Source organism: Sander lucioperca, chromosome 13 (genome assembly GCF_008315115.2).
Source record: "Sander lucioperca isolate FBNREF2018 chromosome 13, SLUC_FBN_1.2, whole genome shotgun sequence".
Lineage (NCBI taxonomy): Eukaryota > Metazoa > Chordata > Actinopteri > Perciformes > Percidae > Sander > Sander lucioperca.
Genome location: NC_050185.1, coordinates 35,080,627 through 35,091,303, shown reverse-complemented (window position 1 = coordinate 35,091,303; position 10,677 = coordinate 35,080,627). Strand labels below are relative to the sequence as shown.

At 44.0% G+C, this 10,677-nt stretch overlaps 1 protein-coding gene across 2 annotated transcripts in view; it reads right to left on the bottom strand.

The window, feature by feature from the left end:
* Nucleotides 1-469: 469 nt before the first annotated feature.
* mat2b (methionine adenosyltransferase II, beta) overlaps nt 470-10,677 on the bottom strand; it is a 16,064-nt gene continuing 5,856 nt past the window's right edge. Inside the window, exons 3-9 of one of the 2 annotated variants that reach the window (XM_031277656.2) lie at nt 8,265-8,462; nt 6,566-6,680; nt 6,302-6,454; nt 5,843-6,033; nt 1,016-1,129; nt 591-781; nt 470-520 (exon numbers count right to left, since the gene is read on the bottom strand). In XM_031277656.2, coding sequence (XP_031133516.1) covers nt 608-781; nt 1,016-1,129; nt 5,843-6,033; nt 6,302-6,454; nt 6,566-6,680; nt 8,265-8,462 — 945 coding nt within the window. In that variant the 3' untranslated portion in view covers nt 470-520; nt 591-607. Of the gene's footprint in view, nt 782-1,015; nt 1,130-5,842; nt 6,034-6,301; nt 6,455-6,565; nt 6,681-8,264; nt 8,463-10,677 lie in introns of both variants that reach the window. The other variant, XM_031277658.2, reaches the window with a different exon arrangement.

Below are 10,677 nucleotides of genomic sequence, written 5' to 3'. Positions count from 1 at the left end.
GTGTGTGTGTGTGTGTGTGTGTGTGTGTGTGTGTGTGTGTGTGTCTGTGTGTGTCTGACTGTGTGTGTGTGTGTGTGTGTGTGTGTGTGTGTGTGTTACCCACTGACTTTTTACCTCTTCAGCCAGAACCTTAAACAAAGACTCGGAGCTCAGATTCAGAACTTGAGATGTTTATTGTGAAGTGTTGACAGTCTTTACATGAGCTACAGTAGAATCACGGGGGGGTTAGGTTACACTAAATATACACCGTACATATTTATTCCCTCAGTCACAATAAATAAATATTTCTCTAATGACAGACTTTATTCTGAAAAATAAATCAGTAGTTTTTAAGTATTACCTTATTGATACCTAAACATAAAAAAACAGAATATATGTCTGTCTGTCTGTAGTCAGTGAAATGTATGTCTGTCTGTCTGTCCGTCTGTCCGTCTGTCTGCCTGTAGTCAGTGAAATGTATGTCTGTCTGTCTGTCTGTCTGTCTGCCTGTAGTCACTGGAAGGAATGTCTGTCTGTCTGTCTGTCTGTCTGTCTGTCTGTAGTCACTGGAATGTCTGTCCGTCTGTCCGTCTGTCTGTCTGTCTGCCTGCCTGTCTCTCTCTCCATGTCAGTGGAAGACGGTCTGTCTCCAGCGTTTGTCTGGGGTAAAGGGCCACAGACAGTCTGTGATGGCGGAGGTGAACGCTCGCGGCTCCACGCTCAGGTTCAGCTGCTCCAGACGACAACAGTTCAACTGGCTGTTGATTGGTCGAGGAGTCGCCGCCGCCAGTTGCTCCGTCAGCTGCAGACAGACAGGTTGACAGACAGACAGGTTAGAGAGACAGGCAGGCAGAGAGACAGACAGACAGGTATATTAATAATAAAAATGCTGCTCATAAGAACTGTATGTACCTGAATGTAACATTGTGATCAAATATATGAATGAAAACATAATATTTACATCTTTTATTTACAGGTATATTAGTATAATATGAATGTATTTACAGGTATATTAGTATAATATGAATGTATTTACAGGAATGAGGTGGTTGGATGGCAGGTTGAAGGCTGTTGCCATGGCGACGGCCATCTCATATTTGGTCATCTGCTCTTTAGCCGAAAAATGAAAGATTCCTCTGATGGATGGGTCCTGGAGAGATAGACAGTTGGGGAGAGAGACAGAAAGACAGAGAGGTGGACAGACAGGCAGGTGGGAAGACAGGCAGAGAAACAGAGAGGTGGAGAGACAGACAGGCAGAGAGACAGAGAGGTGGAGAGACAGGCAGGCAGAGAGACAGAGAGGTGGAGAGACAGGCAGGCAGGCAGAGAGACAAAGAGGTGGGAAGACAGACAGGCAGAGAGACAGACAAAGAGACAGAGAGGTGGAGAGACAGGCAGAGAGACAGAGAGGTGGGGAGACAGAGAGGTGGGGAGACAGAGAGGTGGGGAGACAGGCAGGCAGAGAGACAGGCAGGTGGAGAGACAGACAGAGCAATAGAGCGACAGGTAAGAGACATTTATACATTCCTATCTTGCGCCACATCATTAATAAACACAGAAACAGTTGTTCAGCCGGGACAACTACTCAGAGCTTCCTGAAGGATAGCTGTCAATCAAGGTAAACTAAGAGGTCTGTGTGGGCGGGATCACCTTGAAAGTGACCAATCATAGGAGGGCCAGTGCCTTCTTGGTGTCTGCCCCCAAAGTGTCATAAGTTTCATTCGGGCGAGCAGAAGTCAACTTGGAGAGCGTGTATGACCTCCAGCGCTCGCACAGCAGACACTGTGGCGTGTACAAGTTGTATACACGCACCGGCCATTATTATTAGGGTTATTAATATATGCTTAGTTATATATGGCAGGTGCCAATCTTTCCCTCTCCCTGTGTTCTGTTTCACGCTCACAGCTGCCTGTTTAAGTCTCGGTTGTTGAATAGGTGAGTGGAGAGTAATATCTGTGTGTGAAATATATATATACAGTGCCTTGCGAAAGTATTCGGCCCCCTTGAACTTTTCGACCTTTTGCCACATTTCAGGCTTCAAACATAAAGATATAAAAATGTAATTTTTTGTGAAGAATCAACAACAAGTGGGACACAATCATGAAGTGGAACGAAATTTATTGGATATTTCAAACTTTTTTAACAAATAAAAAACTGAAAAATTGGGTGTGCAAAATTATTCGGCCCCCTTAAGTTAATACTTTGTAGCGCCACCTTTTGCTGTGATTACAGCTGTAAGTCGCTTGGGGTATGTCTCTATCAGTTTTGCACATCGAGAGACTGAAATTTTTGCCCATTCCTCCTTGCAAAACAGCTGGAGCTCAGTGAGGTTGGATGGAGAGCGTTTGTGAACAGCAGTTTTCAGTTCTTTCCACAGATTCTCGATTGGATTCAGGTCTGGACTTTGACTTGGCCATTCTAACACCTGGATATGTTTATTTGTGAACCATTCCATTGTAGATTTTGCTTTATGTTTTGGATCATTGTCTTGTTGGAAGACTAATCTCCGTCCCAGTCTCAGGTCAGACTCCATCAGGTTTTCTTCCAGAATGGTCCTGTATTTGGCTCCATCCATCTTCCCATCAATTTTAACCATCTTCCCTGTCCCTGCTGAAGAAAAGCAGGCCCAAACCATGATGCTGCCACCACCATGTTTGACAGTGGGGATGGTGTGTTCAGGGTGATGAGCTGTGTTGCTTTTACGCCAAACGTAACGTTTTGCATTGTTGCCAAAAAGTTAGATTTTGGTTTCATCTGACCAGAGCACCTTCTTCCACATGTTTGGTGTGTTTCCCAGGTGGCTTGTGGCAAACGTTAAACGCCACTTTTTATGGATATCTTTAAGAAATGGCTTTCTTCTTGCCACTCTTCCATAAAGGCCAGATTTGTGCAGTATACGACTGATTGTTGTCCTATGGACAGAGTCTCCCACCTCAGCTGTAGATCTCTGCAGTTCATCCAGAGTGATCATGGGCCTCTTGGCTGCATCTCTGATCAGTCTTCTCCTTGTATGAGCTGAAAGTTTAGAGGGACGGCCGGGTCTTCGGAGATTTGCAGTGGTCTGATACTCCTTCCATTTCAATATTATCGCTTGCACAGTGCTCCTTGGGATGCTTGGGAAATCTTTTTGTATCCAAATCCGGGTTTAAACTTCTCCACAACAGTATCTCGGACCTGCCTGGTGTGTTCCTTGTTCTTCGTGATGCTCTCTGCACTTTAAACGGACCTCTGAGACTATCACAGAGCAGGTGCAGCAGGTGGGCCGAATACTTTCGCAAGGCACTGTATATATATATATATATATATATATATATATATATGTGTGTATATTTGAGGGCTGTCAAACGATTATTTATTTTTTTAATCGCGATTCATCACTGAATTTCTATAGTTAATCACATTTTTTATCACATGATTAAAATTCTATTATTTTGCATTTCAGAACAGTTTTTAAGTCCATATTAACAATGGAAAGCCATTCTTACCAGTGTATCTTGACTGTGAATCAAATTAATGCAAAGAAAGTTACTTTATGAACTTGATTTTAAGATTTGTTATTATTTACATACTGTAAACAAAAGAAAAATGTGTGAATCTGTCATTATTGCACAATTCCTCCAAGTACCTAACTAAAAAACTACAAATCTCTATCCTTACCAGAGTCCATATAGTGTTTAGTAACTCCTAAATAATGTTGATTCCTCTCTGACGTCCAGTGATCACCGGTTAATGAGACAGAGTTTGCACTCTGCAGCAGTTCCAGTGTGGCTGCTTCCTCCGAGTCCTACAGGCTGTGTGTGTGTGGGGCTGCTGTCCCCCTCGACGGCAATGAGACAGGTCAGAACATGCCAACCGTAGTACGTCTTTAAGACCAGAGTCCTCTACGATGCTGACAGGTCTGCAGTTAGTTGCCACCCGTTTAGCAAGAGCTGTAGTAATTTTTGGGATTTGGTTTCATCCACAGGTCGGCGAGTAGCACTCTCCTGAGTCCCGTTAACTGAACTATATGCTTAGCTCCGTAGGTGGTAGCTCAAGCTTGACGTGCTCCGGTGATATTTTAATTCGGCTTTACACAACGTGCATATATGGCTTTGACTTGTCTACGAGCCGTCTGGGAGTTTCTGAAAATAAAAATCTCCATTCAGAGTTATTGCTGCTGTGTTTCTCCATCATGCTGCAGCAGCAGCAGCAGGATGTGTTAGGAGGAAGTGGCAGCTTGATGAGAAGTAACGGTGCTGCAAAGGGTCAAAATAGTAGCTGTTAGGACCACGCCAAGCCCAGGGAGGTGGAACAGAAATTAATAAATGGCGGCATGCGATTGAGATTTTAAAATATTTACGAGTTATGCTCGGCCCTTAATCGCATCGCCTAATGCTGACAGCCCTAATATATATATATATATATATATACACACGTTTTATCATGCTTGGGAGATATGACATAAACCTGTCTCTCTCTCTCTCTCAGTCGGATAGACAGCCCCTACCTGTCTCCGTCTCATTCAGACAGACAGACCCTACCTGTCTCTCTCTCATTCAGACAGACAGCCCCTACGTGTCGCTCTCTCTCAGTCAGACAGACATTCCCTACCTCTCTCCGTCTCTCAGTCAGACAGACAGCACCTATGTGTCTCTCTTTCTCAGTCAGACAGACATTAGGTGCTTTCCGACCGGATAGTACTTGTACTTTTTAGAGGAAAAGTACACTTCTAAGCAGTTCTAAGAACTACTCTCCCCCAAAATCTTTTTTTCCGTTTGCATTCCCACTGGCTAAGTGGCCATAGGGACTGGTAGGAGGGGTAAGGGAGGGATGTAACCACGGCAACGGTCTTTATAGCATCGTCACTAGACCTTAGCGTCACATACAACAACAACAAATGATGCTAATACTTGTGCACTTTTCCTTTATTAAATGCACGTCCATTCTCGTAGTAATTCACGTAATGTTTTGCTCAACACAGACTCGAAACAGACCCCGCCTCTGCCTGCAGCGCTGTGGACATGTGTGTGTGTGTGTGTGTGTGTGTGTGTGTGTGTGTGTGTGTGTGTGTGTGTGTGTGTGTGTGTGTGACGGCCGGCGAGCTGCAGGACACGCTTGTGGAGTTTAACTCCGAAAAGACAGTTAACCTCAGGTTCCCGTTAATCTTATGATGACATGTGTTGTGATATTTAAGCAAACGAACCGTCAACGGCGAAATAAAAGCCTCTTATTTACGAGAGCGGTCTGAGAGACCTCCAGCTTACAGCGGGGTGTGTGTGTGTGTGTGTGTGTGTGTGTGTGTGTGTGTGTGTGTGTGTGTGAGCGGTCTGAGAGACCTCCAGCTTACCGCGAGGTGTCTGATCATGACTGGCCCAGCGACGAGCTAGAAGCCGGGGCCGGTGCTTGCTGGCTGTCGCCTCACTTGATGGAGCTTCTGAACTCCGAAAACTTTGAAGCAAATTGTCAATTCGGCATCAATTTTCGCAAGACTGCCTATATTCGAAATCTAAACAGTTAATTTCTCGCCTAAAACGTTGTCAGAAGTGAATTTAATAATGTATGAGATGGTGAAAATTGTTAAAAATGTCCCGTTGTTGGTTGTTGCAAGTTCCGAGTTGGCAGTGGGCGTGACTTGTAAGTTCAACCAATCAAGTACACCTAGGAAAAGGGAAAAGGGAAAAGACCCTGCTCTGAAGTAGGAGCTAAAAGTACGCTACTGAGGCCAGAGGAACTTAAAAATCCACAAATTTTTTTTCCTGTCGGAACACAACGAAAAAATCTTTCTAGAAACGTTTAGTTCTATGAACTGCAAAAATTCCTCCGGTCGGAAAGCCCCTATTCCCTACCTGTCTCTGTCTCAGTCAGTCAGACAGACAGACCCTACCTGTCTCTGTCTCTGGGCCAGCTTCCTGCAGACCACGGCGACGTCTCTGGTGTCTGTGGGGAACCTCTGCAGGCGGTGATCCAGAGAGACCTCAGAGACATTCTGGACGTCCAGCCACAGAGACGTCACCGCACTCTCTGTCACAGACTCCACCTCCCCGAACAGAACGGGCACCCGCAGCACCGCAGCACCTGAGAGAGAGACAGGCAGGCAGGGAGAGAGACAGGTAGACAGGGAGAGAGAGACAGGCAGGCAGGGAGAGAGAGAGAGAGAGACAGAGAGAGACAGGCAGGCAGGGGGAGAGAGAGAGAGAGAGAGAGAGAGAGAGAGAGACAGAGAGAGACAGAGAGAGAGAGAGAGAGTGTGTTTTGTTGTGTCCTCCGCCACGCGACACCGGGGGCCGTACCACACCGGGAGTTTAGAAGGGAAACCCACAGAGAGAGGAAGACAGACAGGTACCTGGACAGTGTCGAAGTGTCTCTCTCTCTCCCTCCACTTTGCTGCGTCCGTAAACGTTGAGAGGGTTGGGACTGTCGTCTTCTCCGTACGGAGGATTCCTCCCGTCAAACACGTAGTCCGTGCTGATGTAGAGCAGGAACGCTCCGCACACAGCTGCAGTAACAGTTGATACAGTGAAACAAAGTGAATATGATGTCAAAGTGTGAGTCTAACGCAGCACAACATCAGACTCACAGGACAAGATGACATCATGACATCACCTACCGGCCTCCTTGGCGAGCGTGCTCGTGGCGTGCACGTTGAGATTGACAGCGGCTTCAGTGTGTCTCTCCATAACATCTGGACGTCTCTCTGCTGCACAGTGGACCACCACGTCAGGCTGAAACACATATATATACACATATATATATCTATATATACATAGATATATATATATATAGTATGTGTAGTAGCAGTGTGTAGTAGTGTGTCACAGTGTGTCGCAGTGTGTAACAGTGTGTAGTAGTGTGTAACAGTGTGTAGTATTGTGTAGTAGTGTGTAACAGTGTGTAACAGTGTGTAACAGTGTGTAACAGTGTGTAACAGTGTGTAGTAGTGTGTAGTAGTGTGTAGCAGTGTGTAACAGTGTGTAGTAGTGTGTAGCAGTGTGTAACAGTGTGTAGTAGTGTTAGCAGTGTGTAGCAGTGTGTAGTAGTGTGTAGTAGTGTGTAGCAGTGTGTAACAGTGTGTAGTAGTATGTAACAGTGTGTAGTAGTGTGTAACAGTGTGTAGTAGTGTGTAACAGTGTATAGCAGTGTGTAGTAGTGTGTAGTAGTGTGTAGCAGTGTGTAACAGTGTGTAGTAGTATGTAACAGTGTGTAGCAGTGTGTAGTAGTGTGTAGCAGTGTGTAGTAGTGTGTAGCATTGTGCAGTAGTGTGTAACAGTGTGTAGCATTGTGTAGTAGTGTGTAGCAGTGTGTAGTAGTGTGTAGCATTGTGCAGTAGTGTGTAACAGTGTGTAGTAGTGTGTAGCAGTGTGTAGTAGTGTGTAGCATTGTGCAGTAGTGTGTAACAGTGTGTAGCAGTGTGTAGTAGTGTGTAGCAGTGTGTAGTAGTGTGTAACAGTGTGTAGCAGTGTGTAGTAGTGTGTAGCAGTGTGTAGTAGTATGTAACAGTGTGTAGCAGTGTGTAGTAGTGTGTAGCATTGTGTAGTAGTGTGTAACAGTGTGTAGCAGTGTGTAGTAGTGTGTAGTAGTGTGTAGTAGTGTGTAACAGTATGTAGCAGTGTGTAGTAGTGTGTAGTAGTGTGTAGTAGTGTGTAGTAGTGTGTAACAGTATGTAGCAGTGTGTAGTAGTGTGTAGTAGTGTGTAGCAGTGTGTAGTAGTGTGTAGTAGTGTGTAACAGTATGTAGCAGTGTGTAGTAGTGTGTAGTAGTGTGTAACAGTATGTAGCAGTGTGTAGTAGTGTGTAGTAGTGTGTAGTAGTGTGTAGCATTGTGTAGTAGTGTGTAACAGTGTGTAGTAGTGTGTAACAGTGTGTAGTAGTGTGTAGTAGTGTGTAGTAGTGTGTAGTAGTGTGTAGTAGTGTGTAACAGTATGTAGCAGTGTGTAGTAGTGTGTAGTAGTGTGTAGCAGTGTGTAGTAGTGTGTAGTAGTGTGTAACAGTATGTAGTAGTGTGTAGTAGTGTGTAGCATTGTGTAGTAGTGTGTAGTAGTGTGTAGTAGTGTGTAGCAGTGTGTAGTAGTGTGTAATAGTATGTAGCAGTGTGTAGTAGTGTGTAGCAGTGTGTAGTAGTGTGTAATAGTATGTAGCAGTGTGTAGTAGTGTGTAGCAGTGTGTAGTAGTGTGTAATAGTATGTAGCAGTGTGTAGTAGTGTGTAACAGTATGTAGCAATGTGTAGTAGTGTGTAGTAGTGTGTAGCATTGTGTAGTAGTGTGTAGTAGTGTGTAACAGTATGTAGCAGTGTGTAGTAGTGTGTGTACCTTGAGCTGCTGCATCAGCGCCCTGACGGCGTCCTCGTCTGTGAGGTCACAGCGGAGGAGGCGGGGCCTGGCCCTCCGGTATCCCGTCCCGCTGACCAACCAGCCGCTGCTCTGGAACTCTTTAAGCACGGCCCGACCCAGCAGACCCGTCGCCCCGGTAACAAGGACGCTCGGAGCTGCCGGCACCATCGCCTCCTCCTGAAACACACAGAGAACTACAGTCAGAACTACAGAACTACAGTCAGAACTACAGAACTACAGTCAGAACTACAGTCAGAACTACAGACAGAACTACAGAATTACAGTCAGAACTACAGTCAAAACTACAGAACTACAGTCAGAACTACAGAACAGTCAGAACTACTGAACTACAGTCAGAACTACACTCAGAACTACAGTCAGAACTACAGTCAGAACTACAGTCAGAACTACAGACAGAACTACAGAATTACAGTCAGAACTACAGTCAAAACTACAGAACTACAGTCAGAACTACTGAACTACAGTCAGAACTACACTCAGAACTACAGTCAGAACTACAGAACTACAGTCAGAACTACAGAACTACAGTCAGAACTACACTCAGAACTACAGTCAGAACTACAGTCAGAACTACAGAACTACAGTCAGAACTACTGAACTACAGTCAGAACTACACTCAGAACTACACTCAGAACTACACTCAGAACTACAGAACTACAGAACTACAGTCAGAACTACACTCAGAACTACAGTCAGAACTACAGAACTACAGTCAGAACTACTGAACTACAGTCAGAACTACAGTCAGAACTACAGACAGAACTACAGTCAGAACTACAGTCAGAACTACAGTCAGAACTACAGTCAAAACTACAGTCAAAACTACAGAACAGTCAGAATTACTGAACTACAGTCAGAACTACAGTCAGAACTACAGAACTACAGTCAGAACTACACTCAGAACTACAGACAGAACTACAGTCAGAACTACAGTCAAAACTACAGAACAGTCAGAACTACTGAACTACAGTCAGAACTACAGTCTGAACTACAGAATACAGTCAGAACTACACTCAGAACTACAGTCAGAACTACAGAACTACAGTCAGAACTACAGAACTACATTCAGAACTACAGAACTACAGTCAGAACTACAGAACTACATTCAGAACTACAGAACTACAGTCAGAACCACAGAACTACAGTTAGAACTACAGAACTACAGTCAGAACTACAGAACTACAGTCAGAACTACAATAACTGAGATAAAATCTAAAACACTACACTTGGCAGCAGGTAACGTTAGCCTACCGTTAGCTAGTTAACACTACACTTGGCAGCAGGTAACGTTAGCCTACCGTTAGCTAGCAGCTGGAGTAAACACGGTTAAAATGCTGACAGCTAAACGGTGTAGAAGTGTGTCTGTATTTCACTGGAGAGGATTCCTCTGACGAAAAACAACACAGATGTTGCGTTCACTTGAAACTCGTCTCCCCAGCATCGTGCTGCATTCAAAGTTATTGTAAAATACCCTTTTCCCATCCAGTGGTTGTTTTTGTTGTTTAACAGGAATTTACTAGTGAAATAAGGAAGAGGCTCGATATTTGGTCGCATTTTACGTACAATGATATTGACAAAAAATCTGAATGTGTCATATATAACTATTTGACTGAAATGGTTATCAGAAATAATCTCAGAAATAATTTATTTAAAAAAAAAAAAAAAAAGACTAAAACTAAAATGACAAGACTTCCAGTGGTTGTTTTTGTTGTTTAACAGGAATTTACTGGTGAAATAAGGAAGAGGCTCGATATTTATATAACTTTATATAATTTATTTTTATATCACTATTTGACTGAAATGGTTATCAGAAATAATAAAAAAATAATAATAATAAAAAAAAAGACTAAAACTAAAATGACAAGACTTTTAGTCGACTAAAACTTGACTAACAAAAAAAGACTAAAACTAACAAGGACATTTGGCACAAGACTAAGACTAAATTAAAAATAGGTGACAAAATCATTCAGTCGCACGGCTTTTCTTATCACAGCTACGCAGATGACACCCAACTAATTCTCTCCTTTCCTGAGTCTGAAACTCAGGTAGCAGCACGTATCTCGGCCTGTCTGACTGACATCTCTTCTTGGATGTCCACACACCATCTGGAACTCAACCTCGACAAGACTGAGCTCCTTTTCCTTCCAGGGAAGGGCTCTCCTACCCAAGACCTGAGTATAACAATTGACAACTCTATAGTAGTCCCCACCAAGACTGCTAGAAACCTGGGTGTAACACTCGACGACCAACTCTCCTTCACTGCTAACATCGCTGCAACCACCCGATCGTGTAGATACATGCTGCATAACATCAGAAGGATACGTCCCCTTCTAACGCAGAAGGAGGCTCAGGTTCTGGTTCAGGCTCTAGT